We start from the raw sequence: 24,612 nt of genomic DNA, 5'->3' as shown, positions 1-24,612 counted from the left end.
TGCTATAAATGGGAGTGTCATCAGAGGGTTGTTTATTCCTCTGAATGATTGGTCACTTTTCCAATATAAGGAAGAACAGCTCTTTTTGCTTAACCTTTCCATTTTGTGCCAATCTGGGCCAGTCAGCGTGTGGTGCATGTGAAAGTTCAGGCAGCAGACTTGTTGCCTCAGTGACTCTGCATGCTGCATTTGTGCACAAAGGCACATCTTAAAGTAAATTTCAGGTGGGTGCAGATAATACAGCATAACAATTTAATCATGTGCAACTAAATAGAGTGCTTTAGTGATAACACAGTGAATGAATATTTGATTGGTACAGTAACGTCTCTCAAGTGATGATGGGAAAAAATGGAAAACATTTGTCAAAAACATGCATACACACAAAAATGACGTTTATCGCTTGTTCATACTACTTATTTAAAATAATGAAACAACAATTCTTGAGTTTTTTGGTAGACAACTTAATTGTTTTATATTCAATTCATGTAATTTTGTAAAAAACTACTAAGTTAACAACATTTGTGTGAAACATATCATTTTTTTACAGTGTATGCACAAATTGACACCCAAGTAGTGTGCTGGATATGGGCCAGTTTATTAATACAGTATCAGATATGCTGTAATAAATGTTTTATTCATTGTTTGTTTAAGTTTTATTAACATTGACTATTGGAACCATATTGTAAACTATTACCATTTTGAACCATATAGTTTATGAATAAACTTAAGACTAACATAATAAAATAATAGTAAAATAAAATAGTAAACTGCATAATAAATATATAACTTCCATTTTGATTTCATTGGGACTTTACTGAAAAGTCTTACTCATTCTGACGCTGTACTTTCACAAGAGGGCAGCAGTGCACAGTTTCTACCTCATTCATCTTCAAAATACCCTGAAGTCCTCACTTTGTGCATGTCTTTACTATACACAAAATCTAAGGAGTTCATTTGTTCAATTACTTTTAAGATATATGTATAAGACTATTCTAATTATGAACTAATAGAGATCACAAAGATCCACGGATACAACAAAAATCTATAATATATTGAGATAAAGCAGTTGAAGTGCATGTTCACAGGCATCCGATCATGACTTATTAAAGTGTGGCACGCCTACAGCGCGTGCGGCTGCCCAGCCTGAGCTCCTCTAACCCAATTCCTCCTCAGACTCCAGCGCACTTCACAGCGCTCTGTCAGCGACACAATGCGCTTCTATCCCTGCAGGATTTTATGACATGTCATGGTGGAATAAGAGGAAATCATGCCAAAACTACCATAGGAACCGGAGGCCTTTCGTTTATTTCCCGGGATCCGTTTGAGCCTCATCGACAATGCTTTACTTTCAGCTGGTGATCATGGCAGGGACTGTCATGCTGGCTTACTACTTTGAGTACACCGATACTTTCAACGTGCACGTCCAGGGATTTTTCTGTCATGATAATGCCTATACGAAGCCCTATCTGGGACCAGAGGAGTCCAGTGCGATCCCACCGGCTATCCTTTACGCGGTGGTCGCAGGGGTCCCGGCACTTGTGGTGAGTGAACCTGGAGTTTACTACATCACGATTTATGAAGCCTATTGACTGTATAGCGCAATCGTAATCAGTTTTAAACTGTATAATTATTGTTGTTGTTTTTTTAATCTGTTGGATGGAGCTTTATTATAACAAGTCAGTCTGCAAAGTTAAGATAATATTTTAAATACATAATTACACGCATAGAAGAACGTGGCATATTAAATGGATGTACAGATAGTTATTTATGTTTAAATATAAGTCCAAATTAATGCTTGATTCCTATACTCCAACCATATTTGATTATGGATATAAACTGCAAGTTGATTCTGTGGCAATATTGTGACTACAGTAAAAAAAATGGTTCAGATATAAAAATAAGTTTAGTAAAATAATGATGATGATGATGATGATGATGATGATAACCATCATTATTAATTAAGATTGTTGCTATTGTTGTCATTGTGATAAAAATCAAATAAAAAGTATGTAAATAAACTGAAATAAACTGTTTTGACCAATATTCAAGTAAATGCAGTATCATAAAAATTCATTCATTCATTCATTCATTCATTCATTCATTCATTCATTCATTCATTCATTCATTCATTCATTTTTCAGACCCCAAACAAACTGTTCAGTAGTGTGCAATCCCTCAGTTTTTCTTTATTTCTTAAAAATAAGATAAAAACAAAAACAGGAAACAGTATTTAAAACTCAGTGACTATATATACTGTACACTCTCAGAAAAATGCACAATGTTGTACCAAAGAAGGTACAAACCCTTATCACTGGGGCAGTACCTTTTTATGGAACAGAATTGAATTAAGACAAAGAAACAAATTTGTACCATTGCAGTTTGCATCTTTAAGGACATGATTTGTACCACAAAAAACCAAAAATGTACTTTTGGTTTTTAAAACCTGCAGATACAATATTGCATCTTCATCAAAGGTAAAAATCTGATCCATGAAGGTACCACTACAGTGACAAGATACTTTGTACCTTAACAGTGTCAAATGTGTTCCTTTAAGAACTATTTAAAGGCATTTTGCTATATCCAAAATTGTCGATTTATTTTCAGTAAATATAAAACATCTAATACATTTGTTAAACAATCTTTTTTAAAGCTTCTTTTTTGTGTAAATGCACCTTTTCAATTTACAATAAGGAAAAAATTACTTTAACATAAGTCAAAAGATCTATTTTTTTGCTAAACATTTCACACTTTTCACAAAAATGTTACAGAAATACATTCTTCCATGTACAAAAAAAAAAAAATTCTCCAATTTTCACACAATACCTTAGTATTCACTTAAAAGTTAATGTAATTTACTTATATTAAAATAGAAATATAATTAGGCAAAAGTATTGTAATGAGATAGGCACAACTTTTGATTAGCTTTACAATGCTAAAATGTCTGCATGAACACTTTGCATATGCGGGAGTTTTTCCAGCTCACATGCGTAGTGGAAAGCAAATTAATGGTGAATTTCAATAATGAGAATGTATGCTTACCAAATGTTTCTTGAAAATGCCTTAAATGTTTAGTTTACAATACCTATAATTTTATGTTTTACTAGTTGTTTTGAATTATAGAACTTAATAATTAATGTTTATGAGTTTCTTTAAACATATACTTTTGATTGATGATTCATGTTTTAATATGAACATTATTCATAAATCATTTCTAATAATATTTATCTTCATAGTAATAAAGAAGGAGTTGTCCAACACTTATGTACCCTTTTTTATGAGAACAGTTGTGTATCTCCATTTCATTGTACCATAAAAGGTACAGAACAGTACCATAAAAGGTCTTTTCTGTACAATATAAGGTCTCATTTTTACATAGGTACAATACTGTTCCTTAAAGAAGATTATTTGTACCACTGTGTACATTTTAAATAAGAGAGTAGAATAAAACATTAGATTTGTAATTAATCCTTTAATTGATCTTTTTCATTCATTCATTTTCTTGTTGGCTTACTTCCTTTATTAATCCGGGGTTGCCACAGGGGAATGAACCGCCAACTTATCCAGCAAGTTTTTTTACGCAGCGGATGCCCTTCCAGCCGGAACTCACCTCTGGGAAACATCCACACACACATTCACACACACACACACACACTCATACACTACGGACAATTTAGCCTACCCAATTCACCTGTACTGCATGTCTTTGGACTGTGGGGAAAATCGGAGCACCCAGAGGAAACCCACGCGAACACAGGAAGAACATGCAAACTCCACACAGAAACGCCAACTGAGCAGAGGCTCGAACCAGCGACCTTCTTGCATTGAGGCGACATCACTACCTACTGCGCCACTGCTTCGCCCTAATTGATCTTTTTAACTTAGCAAAGTTTGTTACATTGTTGAGCTCTAGTACGATTACATTGTCTTAAAAGGATACTTAAGCCAAAGTATTCATCTTCTCTCCGCTTGGTCTCAATACTATTTACAATGAACAACTGAGACCTACAGTATGAACTGAAAAGCTGGCATCTGCAGGGGACCATTGTTTAAAGTTTGCTATAGCTGGCCACAATGTATACAAGAATCAGTCAATGGGACGTAATATTTTGAAGCAAGCATTAATGCAGGCTAAACAAGTGGTGACAGAACACCTTTAATTACCTTTAATTAGAAACCCACCACCACATCCCGAATAACCTTCTATAACTTTTTCCGTCATCATTATATTTTACAGGAAAGCCTAAATGCTTTCATACATGTGATTTGAAGGACGCGAAAGGTGATCTCTCTGTTTAAAGTTTGCTAAAGCTGGCCACAATGTATACTAGAATCAGTCTATTGGACGTAACATTTTGACTCTGGACCTGAGCTTTGTCTGCCTACAGTATATTAAAAGAGAATTTATGATGAGCAAGATATTGGCATCTCTGAAGATCAATTAAAGTGCACAAGGATCACCTTAGAGCCTGCTCTTGCCTCTCATAAGAATTTCTGTGGATTTGTTCAATTGATCTGAAAACACTCTGCGTGGCCCTTATATTAAGGCCACACAAATTCACCCCCCAACTGACTATTATTATCACCCATTTGCTGAAAGAAGCGCTTTTGAGCCAAGTGAGGAGTGAAAACTTCGATCTGGTCTCAGGTGTGCTCTGCCATGGGCAGTAAAGGTCAGATATCAGCCCGATGGGTGCTTAAAGTGCAAGGCTTGTACAGTGTTAGTTTCAGATATTGCTGACTGAACTCGGGCATTGGTGACAAGCCTGCTGATTTACAGTAAAGAGTTTTAAAAGGTTAGTTCATTCCAAAAATGAAATTTCTATTAATATTATTTTGCCTCCAGTCGTTAAACCCCCCTGAGACCTTCAGTTATTTTCTGAATCTTTGTCAAAACATTCCATGTAGTGTTGCAATTGATCACAAATCTCACTGTTCAGATCACATCATGATTTTTTATTCACGGATCGGATCATTTTTCCGATCAGCCAAAAGGGGAGGAGACAAATGTGATTTGCTTTTCATCTATTACAAAAACAGCACTGCAAGACATTTTTGGTTTTAACTACTAGAACTTAGAACCTGTAGTTTTATTAAAAATAAAATGATGAAATAATCAGCTGAATTTACTGTTACTACTGATAACGCGAAGTGTATAAATCTAACAATATAATTTGTACAATTCATATTTATTTTTAGTCTCATTTTTAATAAATGAGTCAGGTATTCACTTATAAATATTCATGTTTCATAGCTAGATGTGTCATTTTTGAAGAATTATTCAGTGGCAAATTGTTGATGGTTGTCACCACTTTTTGGTTAAATAATGTAATTGCTGCCTACAACTTTCATTTTTGAGTATATGACGGGGATTTTAATCTTTACCAGAAACATCAGTGGTTTTAATCTAAACTATAAACTGTTATCCCAGTACTTGCGTGCTATTTGACTGTTTGTAACTTCATAACTAACTCAAAAGACTAAAGACTCAATCCCTTTCTTGATTTTTGCATTTTTCAAACACAGATTTGAATGCAGCGATTCAAAGAATTAATAAATATATGCAAATAACCATCATTTATAATTTATGTTGCGTGGGTGTTAAGATCCAGATCTTTTGATGATTAATCGTGCAGCTTTAACTGATTGCATTAATGCAGGGTGAACAAGTAGTGACAGAAAACACCTTTAATAACCCAAGACACCCACCCCCACATCCTGAATAACCTACCACAACTTCTTTTGTCATAATTATATTTTACAGGAAAGCCTAAATGCTTTCATAGATGTGATTTAAAGGATGTGAGAGGCGACCTCTCTGCGATCGTTACACATTTAGGAATAAATATACAAAAATAAAAGTGTTGATTCCGCGGGTCACTTGTAATTGGAACCGTGGGTTGTGATGCGTATGAATCACAGATCAACTCTGATTTGTTACCCCTAATTCCACATGACTTCAGTGGTTTAACTGTAATCATATAAAACTCTAATAACACTTTTGTCCACCAAAACTTTAAAACAACTTTGATTGAACTTATTACTGTTAAGGTCAGTGCCATATTGTCTGTGCTTTTTGAAATGCCTTTAATTATATGCATGTGTTGTGAGTATTTTCATGCAAGTGTTTAAAACTCCATCAAAAACTAATAACAATCTATAAACTTTTTCATGCATAACAACATATAAATACAATCAAGAAAAAAATATAATACATTTTTGGTGAACAAAAGTGTTCTTGGAGCTTTGTATGATTACAATTAAACCACATAAACTTAAACACAATTCATAACTTTGTTTTAAGGGCTAATTTGTATGAATTCATACAATCTCATTTGTACAATTTAGTTCGATTTGCTTATCCCCCAAATTGGGTGCTATTCCTCCTTTTCGAAATCGAATTATTATCGAATTATTGAATTAAATGATCGAATCATTTTTGTACCACTGAACTCGAAAATTTTACAAATTAGCCACTAAACTGCAAAATGTAAACTTTGTCAGTATAAACTTTGTCAATAAAAAAAACTTTTTGTGGTCCCCTGACACTTTTTCATTATGGTCTGTGCTATTTGCAGTGCATATCTGTATTTGCATGTGTTGTGAGTGTTTTCATGCATAACAATCTATAAATACAATCAAGAAAAAGATACAATTGAAATAGTGTTTTATCATTTTCCGAGTCTAACAGTACTCGGGTACAGTAACTAAATGATAAAAATAAAAATAATAAGAGTTAAGGTCATAAATAGTACCATTTATTAAATACCTGAGCTCTTTTAAAATCATTATACAATCAAAGGGCATCAAAAACACATGATGATAAATTCTAAAGATAAATGAGCATTACATATCTTGCAATGTGTCTAATGTGAATGATCACATTGCAATATCCATGCTGAAACAATATATTGTGCAGCCCTGTTTTACTACAAAGATCTTGGTTAGTGTAGCAGAACCAGGTCACTTAGTTATTGCCATGCTTACCGCACAATACAATTAGTTTTATTGTTTGTTGTAAAGTCATGGTCAAATTTACAGGGGTTAACAAATATACAGTAACTTATCTTGGCGTATGTACTGCCAGATATATACTGTATAGATAAGTGGTATTTTAGACATCAAGCATTCGATTTTATAAAGAAGCTTCGTCTACAGCATGATGTAGTGGTTATGATATGAGCTTTATAAACACATATACGTACAGTATAAGCTGACCTGCTAAAGCCACCATCATTTGTTAGCGTGATTTCACTTGTGTACTTATCCAGCTTTAAATTACACACCGATTTTCATCCTAATTTACCTGTTAGTGTTGAGGAATCTTGAGCAAACTGAATGGATTCATCACTGTAGTTACACTGACTGACCTTTGGCAATTGTTCCAGACTGTGAAACTTGCCAGACAGAGAATTTTTACCTGTTATTATATGGTTCACCACACACTGCTGTCCCTAATTTCAGTGTGACCACCTTCTAAAAAAAACATTTTCCTAGTCTTGAACTGCCCTTGAGGCTTTTTAAATTCATAGTCCAAACTCAAGTATGATTCCCTCTGACTCCACAATTCATTTGGAAACAAGCAGCAATGAGAAATGTATTATATTATGATTGTAACCTGAAGAATGAAAAGACAAAATTACACATTATGTAAAAGTATAATTAGACCAAATAGTTTTTTTATACTAATTGTTAACGGTCTCAAATTGTAAGAACTCAATTCTACAGGCCCTCAAATACTGTATAAAATTTTGTTAAAATATAAAGGACTCACTAGAAACTCCCAGACAGATTGTACAGTACTGTAGTTTAGCCAAACAGACTTCTGTCATCATTGACTCACTTTTTTACTTCTTCCAAACCTGCTTGTTTTGTTTATTTTCCCAACTAAACATAAACAATACATTTTGAAAAAATACTTTTATAGTATAAATTGTTCCTGTGGTAATCAACAGTACGTGAATAATAATGCATTAATATGTAAATTAAACTTCACTTTATTATGAATTACTGAGTTAAGGCATGCACTAATCATTAACTTTAACAACAACATGAGAGTTCATGTGTGAATAACGGCTACCTTAATTAATTGTTAGTATATGCTTGTTTGTTAATTAATGTATTAAGAACCACATTCGTTTATGCTTAATTTAACCATCGTGAACTCATAACCGATAAATGTATAATTACATCATAACTTTACTTGAAGGGGCAAATCCTCATTACCCGTTCTTAACTACTTATAAACTTCTTATGCAAGTCCATCTAGTGTGTTTACATTAAATAACAATTGAAAAGAGTTCTATAAACATCAACAGTTTAAACACAGGAGTTCATGAGTAGTTGAGAATGAGTTAATGGTGATGTGCCCCTCTAAGTAAAGTCATGATATAAATATACATTAACAGCTCATGAGTTCATGTTAGTTTCATTTAATAATTCTGACTTCAACTTAGGGCTGTGCAATTAATCGAAAATCCAGTTTCAATTTAAATTTGGCTTCTAACGATTGTGAAAAACCATTATTCGAGATAAACGATTATTGCATCATATCCCTTTCCAGTTGTACACATTTGTTGCTCTGCAAAGCTCAGCTTCACGTGAAAAAGACTAAAAGCATGCACTCTAATGTAACGTTTGCAGCACAGGATTCATGTTTTCAAAAGCGCGAACGAGACTGCATGCTTCTGTGTGTGTGTGGTCAGCATTCGCACACTGAGACGAGTAGAGCACACACATCTAAAGTCATCTTAACGTGAGCGCTTTAATGGTCAAATAGGTGTCAAAGCGCGACGTTTAGTGATTATTTATATTAACCCTCATTTGTGTAATAAACAAACGAGTTGAGAGTCAAAAGACACGTGAAAGAGAAACCATTATAGGAACAGCGTGCAATATTCCTGCTGCCGCCTGTTTTCATTATTATTAATCAAACAACAAAAGGAGAAAATCCCTCACTGCTCTGGACTGAAGGACTTCTGTAGCTAAAGTGTTTTCTGACAGTGAAGATGCTTAAAGCAGTTTGTTTCATATTTTTATTCTATTTTTCTATTTATATTATTATACTTTTTTCAACTCATTTCTAAGCATAATACTTTTAATAACTCATTTATAATAACTGACTTCTTTTGTCTTTGCCATAATGACAGCACAATATTTTAATAGATATTTTTCAAAAAACAAGCATTAAGATTCAAAGTGTGATTCAGAGGCTTAATTAGGGAAATTAGGCAAGTCTTAACAGTAGTTTCTTCTGCAGACAATCAAAAAAAATTGCTTGAGGGGGCTAATAATATTGACTTTAAAATAGGTTTCAAAATATTTAAACATGCTTTTATTCTATTCAAAATAAAACAAATAAGCCTTTTCTTCAGAAATAAAAATATTAGAGGAAATACTGGTTAAATTCCTTGCTCTGTTAAACATCATTTGGAAAACATTTACTTAAAAACAAATTTCACACAAATTTTGACTTCAAGTAATAATCGTTTTGAATAATTGTGATTAAAATTTTGACCAAAGTAATCGTGATTATGATATTTCCCAAAATCGAGCAGTCCCAACTTCTTGTATAGCCCATATTTGACAATTAGTGGAACTGTCTCACTCATGAGGCTGGGCTGTTTGACATTTATGGGCCAAGATGACATGATGTCTATTAGAAGTGAAAAGTGAGTCATGGCAATGCACGTTAACAGTCGTGGAAAGCATTTGTTCACAAATATGAATTTTTCAAATATTCTCCTTTTTACAAGAAATATCAGATCATATTTAGGTTTAAAAATAAAAACCTTTTAGTTTGTATATTGCAGAATTTGCTAATGTATGAATTTGTTTTACAATGTTTGAAAGGAATGTCATGAAAGTGGAGGAAACAAAAACAACAACTATGTCATTCTGTAAGATGCGTCTTAGAGAAAGAATCAACCGCTGCACATAATTCATATGAAGCTTCTAAGTTTTCAACTCAAAGTGTATATGTTTAATAAATGCGGAGTGTCTGAGCTTGCTGTACAGATATAATCAATAAAGAGCAGAGATTTAGACTGCAGTTCTAACAAGTGATGTCAGAGTGATATATCCTCTCAAGTTCCCACTTCAAAAGCTTACTCAGCCGTGCTAATATTGAGATATCACTGCTGTTGTAACCTGAAGTTTGCTGCACTGCTGAGTTATCACACAAGTTCACAAGTTCGCCTGTCACCTGCTGCGTTTTTTCAAATCAGTAGCAGTATTGGATTAAGGGAGCAGGCTCTAATGCAGTTAATTCTAACTGACACAAAACTTAATTACAGATAAATCCACCTTCATCATCAGGAATTGTATAAAAATTGCTGTAGGCAGTGCTCAAATTGAGGAGAAATAGCCAACATAAGCTCATTCTTAAAACGTAGCCCTATATACATTTCTGGAGATCACGAATTATGTAACCAGAGCTACGTATGGCTGCATCATGTCTTTAAAACGAACGCTACGGGGCAGTATGTTGCCATACTTTTTCGCGCTTACCTCCAAATAGATAGCTTTCCTTCTTTTAACAGTTTGTCTAGTTAGCTTCATATGTACGTCAGCAGACTTGAGATGCAGAGCGGAGTTGACAGCGATGGCTGGTTTCAAGTATGGAGAAGAACGGTTCCTGAAACACAACATAAACAAAAGCCAAAAAATAAAATAAACAATTAAGTAACGGGGTGAGAATGTGGTAAAATATGAAAACATGGTAAAAATCAGGGGGCTTTTTTCTGGATTGCTTTTCAAAACACTGCGATTGGGTTCAAAGAAGTGGATGGGCGGGTCAAAAGGTGCTTTTTAAAATGATATTGGTTGGGTTTAGGAAAGGGGGAAGGTGGGGGGATTGGTCAGTTGGCCAGTCAGTCAGTCAGTCAGTTAGTCACCAGCGGCCACTGGTGGATTTAAGTGTGAACATCAGATGTGAACGACACTTGCGAGATAAATTTAAGATCTAAAAAAGCATACACAGCGGCCTCTGGTGGATTTGTGAAAACAAAAACTGCAAAGAAACGTACCCCCTGGCATGTATTTTAACTCTCCAGAAATGTATAAAGGGGTACATAATCAGAATGAGCCTGGTTGGATATAGCTTTCCCCTTGTTGGAAAAAAAATGACAACACTACTTATCTTCTTTTGTTTAATAATTCTGTATATTATGTCAAACTAACTTAGTGCAAATTAAATATTAATATTCTCTACGTACAATAATTCCTTTACAACATAATTGTGAATAGCCAATCAGAGGTCAGTATTAACAAGCTGTGTACAATTAAAAATGTACATACAAAATGTTTTAAGTGCTTCTTGCGATTTCTCATCTTTTAGGGTGAGAAAATCAAATTTGGGTAAATTATTGTAAATATGTGTTCTTAAATATTTCACTACTGTAAATTTATGAATAAAAATACTGGTAAAATATCACCTTTAATAAGTCAGTCTGGTTTGTGGGAGCAACCTTTAAAATGAGAAAAGTACATTTAAATGAGAACTGTTAATATTTTTTTCCAAAATATTTTATAGTGTATATAAATGGGAGATCCAATGAAACCTATATACAAAATACCTGTAGTAAATTAGCCAGGGAACTAGAAAAGTAGTATTTTTTATACACATAACGACATATTGCACATTAAAACCTAAAACAAATTTAACAAAGCTTTATAAATGCAGCCTAACTCCACCTGTATTAACAAATAATCTGCTCTAGAAACATTTCTACTGGAAACAATACATTGACAATCAGTTTATACCTGTCAATTTACAAGTTATAACACAAATTTGAAGAAGTATTACTTACCAAATGTGAAGATTGAACAAATTAAAAATCTGGTAAACAATATCCCATGTGCCTGACTTCTTCTGGTGGTTAAATGGCAGTTGGCAAACTTAATGGTGCACATTCCCCCACCTGCTGGATTGGAGGTAAGGGGCACGTCCAGTAGCCACAGATGTACTGTATGCCTTTAGACTTGACCATGTAGGTAGCAAGAAAATAGGACGAATGCACAGTTAAAACAAAATCATGGATTTGAGTTTGAGCTAAAATTTAAATAGTAAGTTATTTACAACAAGCACCAGGTTGACAAGTTTCAGTAAGACAATGAAAAACCACTAAAACTGAGGACAATAAATACACTGAAGATGTGTCACAAAACATCTACTTATCCACTAAATATGGCTCAAGACATTCTGTGGTGGGGTCTGAATTCTACATTTCTTCACGACTTATATCTACAATCCACTGGTCAAAGTGTGTTTTTCCAATATCCAATGACTGCAATAGAGTGTAAAAGAAATATGGTGTATGGCAGTACGGAGCTGGAATCTTATTTATAATTCTGCCAGGTTTACCTCAGGAGTCAGCTCAAGGACAGTGACACTGAAAAAACACTAAAATATTGCAGTCAGGTTAGGGGTTTTAACCACAGCTTAAGACAGCAAGGAACTGCAGTATAAATGTAACAGGTGGACATAATATAAGCAAATAAGTGAATGTGTATACTAAAGGCAGGCATACATCGTGCAATTTTTGCTGTTGTACAAGCTCGTACATGTGTGAGGATTGTATAATCATTTTTTCCCAATCATTTTTAAACATTGAAAATGAAAGCAATGTTTTCAGAACATACAAACTGCAGCATAATCATAAATTTGAATAGAATAAAATGATTGTCACATTAAAGTCTTTTAATTTTACTAGACAATAATAATAATGATTTTAAATACATTTAAACTTTAACTAAAAGCTAACTTATGTTAACTGATAATCAGACAGAATTTAGATTCCTGAGTAAAGGGTTTTGCTGAAGCAAAGCAAAAGTAAAAATGGTAATTTTTTTTTAAAAAGGAACAAATGTTGGTCTTTTTAAAATACTGCATTTTATATTAGCCTACTGTTGCATCATAATGATTTACAATCCATTTATTTGTTGTCTTGGAATAGCTTAGTGCAGTGCTTCTCAAACTTATTTAACCAAGTACCACCTCAGAAAAAAATTGTCTCTCCAAGTACCATCATAATGACCAGCATTAAAATACAGAGTAGTAGCGTATTAGGCTTAATTAAGGAGCTACAGCTCTGCACAGTTCAAAATTGTGACAGATTAATTCCTATTGTTATGAATATTTATTATTGTCAGTCACTTTTAACATTATTAAAAGTATGAACATTAACTAAAACATTAAAAATAAATAAAACATCAACATGTGCTTTTGAAAGTTAATTAAAAATGGCACTGTTCCTAAAGTAAACATAAAACTGCTTTGCTTAAATGTAAAGTATTATCATAAACTAGTCTATTCATCAAAACCCGGAAATGTTTCTTTGACCTCATGAATATCATCATATTTATATATAAACTCTTTTTGATAAATTTTGAAATATATGGTACATGTTGTAAATGACTCATTTGTATATCTTTGAAATCTAAACATTACCTTGTATTTTAAATATATGATTTATATTTACATATTTAAATTAGAAATTAGATCTGCTTACTGCGTGTTAGAGTAGGCTTTGTGTGTCAGAAAAGTGATTAAACTATAGCTTTCAACATTGGGATATAAAAATACGGGATACGCCCGCAACAACCATTACAAATATGGGGAGGAAATTAGCTTCGAATGATAGAATACATAACAAACATTAAAAACTTTAAAGAAAAAAAAAGTTTAGCCATTAAAATAAATTTACTGATCACATTTGTGTTATCATATGCATTAAAAGTGTGTTCATTTTTTTACTTTAATTATACAGCGATTCCTTCACAAACCACTAGAATGAAGCGTGGGTACCACTTAGTGTATATATTAAAAAGACAGCAGGCCAGAACTAACTAAATAATTACACAAAAGGCTTTTAAAACTCAGGTTTTAAACATGCATTTGATTTAGAACTTCCTATGGGAATAGGACAAAGTAACTAGTTAATACTTATTCACATTCAGACTGATTTACATATTTAAGTGAATAAAACAAGATAATACATCATCAAGATGAAATGGCTGATTAAGATAGGCATCATCTATAGGGGTGCAACAAATAGTCGATTAAATTGATTAAAATCGATTACTTAAAGCGCTAGCAACGAATCTCATAATCGATTTGTCATGTTGCACAACGTGGAGACATTTGATTATTAAAAAAACTTGAGTTGAGCACGAAGCGGAGTATACACACTCTGCCTCTTCTGCACTGATGTCAGCAGAGTTCGGCGCCTCTAGACAGGACAGAGCAAATAAAAATAGCAGAGGTAACGTTAGAGAAAAGATACATGGCGAAGGAATAGAAATCTGTGCGACTCATCCAAGGTGTGAGAACGTTTCACACTAAATAAACAAAAAAAGTGTGTTAACGGCCAAATATGCAAAAGTGATGACATGAGCACCATTGCAATGATCCAGCACCTAAAACGCAAACATGTTGGAGTCTTTGTTGAGGGGTAAGAAAGCAAAAGCATGGTAAATCACTACAGAATTCTACGTTTGTTCAGTTTTGAAGTGAGGAACGTAATGTTCCTTGTGCTGGTGTTTGTCATCCAGCTTGACAAGCATGACGTACAAAAGTCAAACTGAGCTTTGGCACGTTGACTGGCTGTGAGCCAGAGAAAGACGTGTCAGATTATCACAATTATGAAGAGTCTTTAACAACCCAATGCTTTTTTATATTTTAGACATGTAAATAAACACAAGTACTAGTAAAACAATACATGTAGAGTTTGTAAAACACACAAGAAAGTCTATGGAAGTCTAACAATCTATTCAAATATAATTTGCCGTTGTGTATTATTCATATCTGATACAAGTAGTGAAAGTAACAATAAATTTCAATCTATTCATCCCCCAGCTGGCCAGCCACTTGCTTGCATGCATTTTGTAACTGGTGAATTTACATGCTGAATCCTGCGTGTTCTGCTTTTATGAATGAGGCATGCGCGTGGCCACAAGTAAACATGGCGACGCCTATCTCATGTTATAGATCACGATCAACATCAATTATACATCTTTTAAACAACAAAAACACTCACTTATATACTTAGTATTAAAACGGAAAAGCATAATAAAATGGATACATCTGTCATACAGCACTATTGTTGCTGCGGTTTGTCAAGTGACAAACATGACGCATTCATTGCCATGGAAACATTAAGGGTAAACGTTCTAAAATAATGATCGCCTGACAAAACTCACTCCCGGGGCCAGATAGAATCTTTTAAACTCACCAGTAAAGGGGTTAAAAACAGAAGTAAAGAAGCGGTGGTATAGTTACTTTGCACTTTGCATTGCAAGACTAAAGACAGTTTTTTATTCATTTCTTTTTTTATTCTTTTATTTTTATTTTATACTCGTCTTTTTTGGATCATTATTTTCCAAACTTTTATTTGAGATTATATCTCATTAAGATTTTATTTTTTTTGACCCCATTGGGAAATAATTTTGTTTGTTTTAAGCAAACAATCATTTAATTTTGAGGTGTTTTTTTTTTTTTTTTTTTTGGAAAACAAGACAATTTCGTATGCTATTTCATGTGTCTGGTACGTATCTTGATTTAAGATTTGTTTTAGATATTTGGATTGAAAACATGACAAAACTACTACATTTTTTTTATTTTAATTAATATTATAACAGCTCAGCGAGGCAGTGGCGCAGTAGAAGGTCTTCTTGCTGACGCCTTACAGCAAGAAGGTCGCTGGTTCGAACCTCGGCTGAGTTGGCGTTTCTGTGTGGAGTTTGCATGTTCTCCCTGCCTTCGCGTGGGTTTCCTCCGGGTGCTCCGGTTTCCCCCACTGTCCAAAGACATGCGGTTCAGTTGAATTGGTTAAGCTAAATTGTCAGTAGTGTGTGTGTGTGTGTGTGTGTGTGTGTGTGTGTGTGTATGTGTGTGTGTGTGTGTGTGTGAATGTGTGTGTGGATGTTTCCCAGAGATAGGTTGCGGCTGGAAGGGCATCCGCTGCATAAAAACTTGCTGATAAGTTGGCGGTTCATTCCGCTGTGGCGACCCCGTATTAATAAAGGGACTAAGCCGCCAAGAAAATGAATGAATGAATGAATGAATGAATATAACAGCTCAAGGATATTCAAGGAAACCATGTTTGTGCACTTTCTAAAAAGGTTAGTTCTGTTTTTTAAAAAAGGGTTGGAAATTAATGCTTTTAAAAAAAAATCTGATTCATCGATGAATCGAAAAAAAATTATTGACAGATTAATCAATTATTAAAATTATCTGCAGTTGCAGCCCTAATCATCTCTCATTAGCCCGGTGTTGTGATCAGTAGCGATCTAGCATTTGCAGATAACTGGAGAACTTAAAATCTGCCATTTTAATAAACTACAAATCCCATCATGTCCGGCTCTCACACACCAGTTCTAGATCACCTCTTGATTTTGCACACACAGCTGCAGATCATCCTCACTGATTGCTTGGACTATTTAACCACCACAGAGACATTAATTCCTTGCTCAGTATTGTTCCGTGTTTCTTGCTTCCATGTTTAATTGTGAAAGCTTTCTGACTGTCCTAACCTTTGTCTGTTACTTGGACTACTCTTTTTGGATAGCCTTTGCTTGTTTTGTTCCTGTTTTGATCCCTACCTGACCATTTACTAAATAAAGCTGCATATGGTACTCCATCTCTGTTGCCCAGCCTGCATCATTATACCTGGAGTGACTTGTGAATATTTGTACTTAGTGAATAATTCCAATACAATTGCAGATCGATTGATAACTTCGTGCAAATTAATATGGAATGTGATCTCATTCATCACAATTTGCTCATCCCCCAGGTTTACACTAAGGAAAACTCTGGTGTACAGCACTAGTTTGATAACATTGTTTTCCCTTTTAGGAAGTAAGAAAGGGCTAGCTATTGCTATTAGTTTTGAGACTTTCAGAAATTATGATTGCTAAATTACTGTGTTGATTATCTCAGAAGTTAGATGTGCAAAAAATGATCATGCTGAGGACCTTTTTAAAGTGATTGTGTGACGAATCATTTTACAGTGGTTGCTGCAAACTAGACTCATTGGAGATACATGCCCAGGGCTACATTTTTGTGAACCGCAAATAAGTACTTGAGGTAACATCTGCTTGCAGTTTTTTTTTTTTTTTTTTTTTACAAATCCACTAGAGACTACTGTGAATGTTTTTGACAATCTCAAATACAATACAGGGCCACATTGGCTCATCATATGTGCCGTTTACCCATCCATCTTGCACATTTTTATTTTTATATTTTTATTTTTCCTTCACTTTGTTAATTGATTAAGTTTTTTTTCCAAGCCACCGTTGCCACTGGTTTGCTCAGTTTGGGACTTGTGGAGCTGCTCATCGATGGATTTGCTCTTCAGTGTTTGAACTTTCAGCAGTGAAATTTAAACCACACTAAACTGAACTAAACTGAACTTCATCTCTGAAATCTGTACTTTACTAGAACTATTTTCAGCTGCTTTGACACAGTCTACATTGTAAAAGTTCTATATAAATGAACATTTATTGAATTGAATTGAACATGTCCATGAGAAGCTGGCCAACTTGTCCAGCATATGTCACCTTGCAATGAAAAGACCCAACCACCCCTTCTCTGAACCCAACTGATAATGTTTTCAAAAGTGTAGAAGAGTGGAAGAGTACTCCCTGTAAATATTTTGTTTTACCTGGTTTCTTGAACCATCCTTTTCCAGTCTCAAAATCTAGTCTCCTCTGTGCCCCAAGTCTGATACTGTACAAGATGAGCTACTGAACAAACTGTTTACACTGGAAAAGCCTTCCATATGGAGGTAAGCGGTCAGCAGTAGTGCAAGAAACAGAAACAGAAGTTGTTTGCGGAATCAGACCGCCCGCAGCATTCGTTTTACACACAAAATGCATCTAGACATATGCCAGGCCACATATTTTATGGTTCCCAAAAAATGTAGCCCTGGGCACATTTCCCCCAATGAACCTGTGTTGTAATGTTATATCATGAGCATGGATTGCGAGAGTGACGTAATGTATACTGAGTTTTTAGGACAGACGTGTAAGCTACGATCTCTGAGACTGAGAAACGTACATCTGCATTAGTGTCTGCAAATAAATGTATGAATGAATGTTATGCTTATATATTCCTTGTGTTGTGTGGCTATTGGTTAGCACTAATTGTAATGAGTTAATGAGTGACATGGTGTAAGGTCTTACTACTATGCTGTGCTCATACCAGGCGGAGAACGTGCAAATAAATCTTGCTTTTTGTGCATGAATAGTAGCGTGAACATTTTGAGTTTACTCGTACATTCACACATCAAATTTGCTTAATTCGGACATGAAATTCACTTCATTCGGACATCAAATTCACTTCATTTGTGTGTCAAATTTACTTCACAATAAATGCAGATTTGCGACATGGGCAGGGCTTCTGTCTCTAATGACTCAAGCTTCATTGCTAAATGACTAACACGGATTTTATTGAGAGAAAAGCTGTGTTATGTGCTTTAGGATGGCTGAAAAAACAGCGTATATTCATTCGGCACCGTGTCTGAGTGCACTAGATCCTTTCTGAGGTGCATCCAGCTCTGTGAGTTCATCAACTCCTCCAGAAACTATATAGTACTTGGATGATGGAGGCTTTCAGCGGAGCTTCCAACTGAGAGGAGCCCCGTTTGATGAACAACAACAGGACACCAACAACAGGCAATAATATCCAGCTTCAGACCCGCAGACCCACACACGTTTCAGTTCCAAAAATTCAGCACACACAATCTTGGCAGGGGCGAATCAGTTGAAGTCAGAATTTTTTACCCCCTTTTGATTTTATTTTATTTTATTTTATTTTATAATTCCCAAATCATTTTTAACAGAGCAAGGAAATTTTCACAGTATGTCTGATAATATTTTTTTCTTCTGGAGAAAGTCTTATTTGTTTTATTTCGGCTAAAATAAAAGCAGTTATTAATTTAAAAAAAATAAAAAAAATTTGGGGCAAAATTATTAGCCCCTTAAAGCTAATTTTGTTTTCTCGATAATCTACAGAGCAAACCATCGTTATACAATAACTTGCCTAATTACCCTAACCTGCCTAGTTCACCTTATTAACCTAGTTAGGCCTTTAAATATCACTTTAAGCTGTATAGAAGTGTGTTGAAAAATATCAAGTAAAATATTATTTACTGTCATCATGTCAAAGATAAAGTTTTTAAAACTATTATGCTTAGAAATGTGCTGAAACAATCTTCCCTCCATTAAACAGAAATTGGTGAAAAAAATAAATAGGGGCGCTAATAATTCAGAGGGGCTAATAATTCTGACTTCAAATTTTTATATATATATATATATATATATATATATATATATATATATATATATATATATATATATATATATATATATATATATATATATATATATAGTAAATAAATAGTGTATAGAATAGAGAATAGTGTAAACTATTTCCCAAAAATGGCGATCGAGACGGGCAGTAACGTCGCCATTTAATATAATACACCAAACAGTTTTTGTATCAGTCATTATAGATGATCAGTCATTATTTATCCGACAGAGTTATTATATACTGTAGCAGATACTTATTTGCTGACTTTGCTGAAACATGTTTCAGAGATATATAAAATGATTTAAATTGGACATGTTTAATTTATACAATGGATTTATTTTTATATAGGAAATAATAGCAAGTTAATATCTATAGGCTATAAAAAATCTTTTTATGTAAGACAAATATTTTACATTTAATAAATGCATAACACTATATTAATATATTACTCCAGAGATTGAATAGTATTTATTTGCTTAATTAAATAGTCATTACTTTTTTAACAAATTATTTTTATTTATATAATATGAGTACCAAAACTGCAAAGATATTAAAAATGATTGTTACGATATAATAATGAAATAATGACTGAAATGGGAAACTCTAAGCTGTTCACAGATGGTCTTGATCGCAAAATTTCTGAACTACAGTGGGTGGCGATAATGCTCCTGACCGTCATTAACCATATATGGTTCGCCCCTGCCTAGATGGTGTGTCCTGGATTATGTGTGCTGAAGCGTGTGTGGGTCTGTAAGTCTGCAGTTGGATATATCTCACAACAGGTGCTACGCCATAATCATGCCCCTACAAGTGAAAGCTCTGATTGGTTAACGCAAATGTCCGCTGAAGTTCAGATTTACCAACTCGAGCGTTTCAAATGCAAAATCATTTGCACCGCCTTATTCACGCGAAACGTGCTATTTGTGTCTTTGTATTGACTTAACATGTAAATTGTGCATGACGCTTCATCCATGTCTGGTGTAAACGCAGCACTAGAACTAGTGTAAAAGCTATATTTCTGCTGGCAAACTTCTTATGCATACAAAATCCCTATTTGGAAAAGTAAAATGATTTCTTCTAACACAGACATTACAGCAAAAGATAACTGACTTAAGACCATTTTTAGCTGGTAAGATATTAGTGTGTGTATACATGGCAACTAATATATCGATTTAGATCGAAATGGATTCAAACTTTTTCATATATTAAACTGTCACAAGCACACTCCCATAGCCTTTCACATCTTTATTTCCTCAATCCCTTCCAGCACTAATTGCGAGTGTTTTTTTTCCCTTCATGCTTCCTTTGACCCTCCTGTTCCCTGCCAGTTTGACAAAATCAAGTTCAAGACCTTGCTGGGAACTGGCATCAGGCCGGCACGAAATCAGACTTCTAATCATTTCCATTGTGTTCATGAATTGGTCTTTAAACCTGTTCCGGTGTTACAAATTGCTGAAATACAGCCTGGTTCTCGATTTTGTCTTCAACCCCAAAGAATTAAATCGTAGCTTCTCTTAGATCTTAGATCAAAGGAAAGATTGAGGAAAAAGAAAAAAAAAGGAGATAGGAAAAAAAGAGAAAGTCAACAAGTGAATTGTTCCATTAAAATCCTCTCGTTTGACTTTTGCTGCTGTTTTGTCTGCAGATTACAGTGACAGAGTCCGTGCTCTTCTTGCTGCAGTATGTGTCTGAGGATCTAGACAACCGAGAGAAGATCATTGTGATGGGCGACTGTTGTTACCTCAACCCTCTGGTCAGAAGGACGTTTCGCTTTCTTGGTATGTGTTCTCAGAATGAGGCCTGCTAATTAGGACAAATGTAGATTCAGACTTTTCCTTGTGCATTTGCGCATGCAGCAGAAGAAAAGGCGAATCGAGATGTCAGGCGCACACACAGTACTTGCAAGTTTCTTGTGCGGGGCAGACGATACCCTCATGGTTCATGTCAAAGCATTCTCTTCAATTATTTAAAATATTTCTTCTGCTGAGAGGAGTTGAAGTGGAAAACTATGAGATTTTTCTTGCTCTGATATTATGTTTTTCTCTCACATTTCTGGAGTCATTAGAAGCAAAGCGTACCTTGCTCAACGTTTCACTTAGTATCCTAATATAATCTTATATAACCAAGAAAAAATATATGCTTGTATTTTTTCAGTATTTTAGCTGTTTTAAAATAATTTCATTTTGACTAAACCACTCGAGACAGAAGCAGCTGTTTTGTTTATTTATTCGCAGAGTGCACTCTTGAAGTGTTGCCATGTCCATTTATTATAAGCAAAGTTTATTTAGTGTATTTGGGCTCGGTTAATAAAGCTTTCTAGTTATGAAGGTAATAAATTATATGATGAAGTTTATTATGGGCTTGCTCTTATCTGTGTTTTTATAGATCCGGCAAAAATGATCAGTCAAGAAACATCTTACTTTCTCTGAATTGATTTTTTTAATAATACTAATATTTAATTAGTAACTCTTGTCATCACACTGCAACCACATTCATATAAATATTATATAAAGTTTTAAGTCCCTAGATATATTTTAGTTGATGGGGAAAGTTACTTTTGAAAGTAATGCAATTCAATATTGAGTTACTCTCCCAAAATTAACTAGTTGCACTGATTAGTTACTTTTTAGGCTAAGTAATGTATTAAGTTACTTTTGAGTTACTTTTGCATTACTTTTTCATACTGGGCATGAGGCTTGACCTCTTTCAGAACTTTTTCTTCTTTTTTTATAGAGGAGCTCTGCAATTAACAACACATGTTATAACCTTCACCTACCTTACCTTAAAGAACATATACAAATACTATTTTAGGATAATGTTATCTTTTGAGAACTTCCTGACCCCAAAGCTTTACATGCCATATACAGATAAATGACAGTTTAAAGCAAATGTGTTTGCTACTTTTGTACTTTTTGTCTTATAATCACCTTTTCCTGTTCTTCAGTGTGTTCAGAATATTGAGAAAAGGTCCATTGCAGAAATCTAAGGCTCTGCCGTATTGTTTTGTTCCTGGATTCTCTCATTGAGTGCATGATTCAACGTGATACCATTAATTTAAATTCAGCAAATTATTTGTTTAAAGCTATTAATAACTCACATTAATTAAAATTTTTTTAAAAAGTAAATCAAATATTATTACTTAATTTGTTAAAGTAATGCATTACTGTATTAGTTACTTAGAACAGTAATATTATTACGTAACTCACTTTACTTGTTATCCCCAACACTGGTTGTAACCAAAGATCCCTCTATTTCTAGCTTAGCAAAAATTTGCTCTCTTTTTAAGATATTAAGCAAAACATTATATAGCAAACATATACAGCTATACATACTGTGGTAACTATCAAGAAATTACAATTTTTAACTTTAAAGTGTATTTTTGGGAAAGTGTACCAGTATACCAGTCTTTACCAACACACACATACACACACATATATATAAAGCAAATCTCAGTTCAATACCTTATTATAATATTTAATAAAAATATGAAAAAGTTACACTGTGTGGTTTGGGACAAACATAATGTGCTTTCAAAAGCTCATTTTCGACTACAGACAGAATTAAAGTATCAAAATAGAAACAAAAATATTTAAAGTAAATGAGTACAGGGTTTTACACATTTTTAATTCGCAAGCAGCCCTAAACAAGTCTCCTTTCAAGAAGATTTCTCAAGTAGACTTTATTATGTTTTATTTAATTTTTTAAAATAAATTTAAACCAATGTAATGGATTAAAATAAATTTAGTTTTTTGTCTTCCCGTTGATAGTTGATATTTCCACTGCATGAAAAAAAAACAACTATTGTCTAATAACATCTGTTATGACACACACTCAAAATATTACCATGCAATGATTCTTTTTTTCTTTCTCTACATTTAATAAATCCACTTCACTCTCTAACTACTCTTCAGCAGCTAAGCAATGGAAATTTACAATGAGATCACAATAACAGAAGGTCAAAGACAAATTTCAAAACATTTTGTTTTGTTGGTATATTATGTCTAGACCAGGAGTGTAGCCCAGATATTTGGGCTCTAAGATAAGACAGTGTATGGGCAGGAGAGTGGCTTTCCATTAGTTCTTTAATCCAATACTATTATTTAGTAATTCCTGACAAATCTCTGAGATAAAATCAAGGACTTATGTTCACACAATTGACATGTTTAGAATGAGATAAGAAAGATAATCATTTGCTTTCAAACATATTGTTTCTCTTATCAGTTTTAGGTACACTAATGTAGACAAATGTTACCTGGTTATCTAACAATTATTATACTTTCCCCAACTTTATTTATAAAACTTTATAGAATATATATTTATAGAACAGAGAAGGACACTAATCAAGGATCCAAAATGAGTTACATCCAAATTAATGTAAATATTTAAACTCTAACATTTATAATGTTAACACACAACACAACACAACATCGCCATGTTCTCACCTGCTGCCTTAAGAAAAGCTTCCCTTTTTTTTCTCCTTCCTTTTTTTTCATTTTTTATAAACCCAATTTTTGGGGACGTTTTTGGATTATTGCTTTTATTATAAACTCAGATCAAAATACTTGACTCTTTAGCTCATCTCCACTAAAACCACTCTCCCTTCCAGCCAATAAGCGTTTAGCATAATTCCTAAACAATCAATGCAATCATTCACACTTGCATTCACACTGTGCTTGAATATGAGAATCGTCAATGCAGATATGTGGGTTTGATGACAAGCCCAAAGCTTGTTAAAGTAGCTAGATACAAGACATTCACTCAATATGACAACAATATTTCAGGATCTTCAGGGGCAGCCAGCCCAGGGCCCCCACATTTAAGGGTCCTAAATACACTCAGTCAATATTTCCCTGATCTTATGACACCCCTGAGAGCGATTCACTAAGTCTAATAGTGGATGATCCAAACACTGCAATCACTTCTCATTTAGTAAGTAGAGTACTAATTGGAAATGGAATTGGAAATTGGTTGTCACTACAGTGAATGAACACACTGTGTGTGTACAGAACAGGATTAATCTATAAATGGTGAATTGACAATGATTTTAAGGTAGACATGGATTTATAGACTTCATTACATTGTGCTTAAATGTGAACAGTTGTTACCTCTGAAACCTTACAGTGTGTTTGGGGCCCCAAATGTTCACTGCTACAGCATGTTTGTTTTCCCACCGAGAAAATTGCAGTCAATTCATTGAAAAAGTGGCATTTCAGCTCAGAACCTGAATCATAATAATTAAGTTGAGTAAGTAAATTTGCCAAAATAATAAAGTAAATTAATTCTAGCTAATTTCAGCTCACCCC

The 24,612-nt window shown here is 34.0% G+C and overlaps 1 protein-coding gene across 1 annotated transcript in view; it reads left to right on the top strand.

The window, feature by feature from the left end:
• The first annotated feature begins 1,337 nt into the window (after positions 1–1,337).
• plppr5a (phospholipid phosphatase related 5a) overlaps positions 1,338–24,612 on the top strand; it is a 59,386-nt gene continuing 36,111 nt past the window's right edge. The window contains exons 1-2 of the mRNA NM_001128369.1: positions 1,338–1,541; positions 20,955–21,087. Coding sequence (NP_001121841.1) covers positions 1,338–1,541; positions 20,955–21,087 — 337 coding nt within the window. The remainder of the gene's footprint in view (positions 1,542–20,954; positions 21,088–24,612) is intronic.

Source organism: Danio rerio, chromosome 2 (genome assembly GCF_052040795.2).
Source record: "Danio rerio strain M-AB ecotype USA chromosome 2, GRCz13ab, whole genome shotgun sequence".
Classification (NCBI taxonomy): Eukaryota; Metazoa; Chordata; class Actinopteri; order Cypriniformes; family Danionidae; genus Danio; species Danio rerio.
This window is presented reverse-complemented; position numbering and strand designations above follow the sequence as displayed.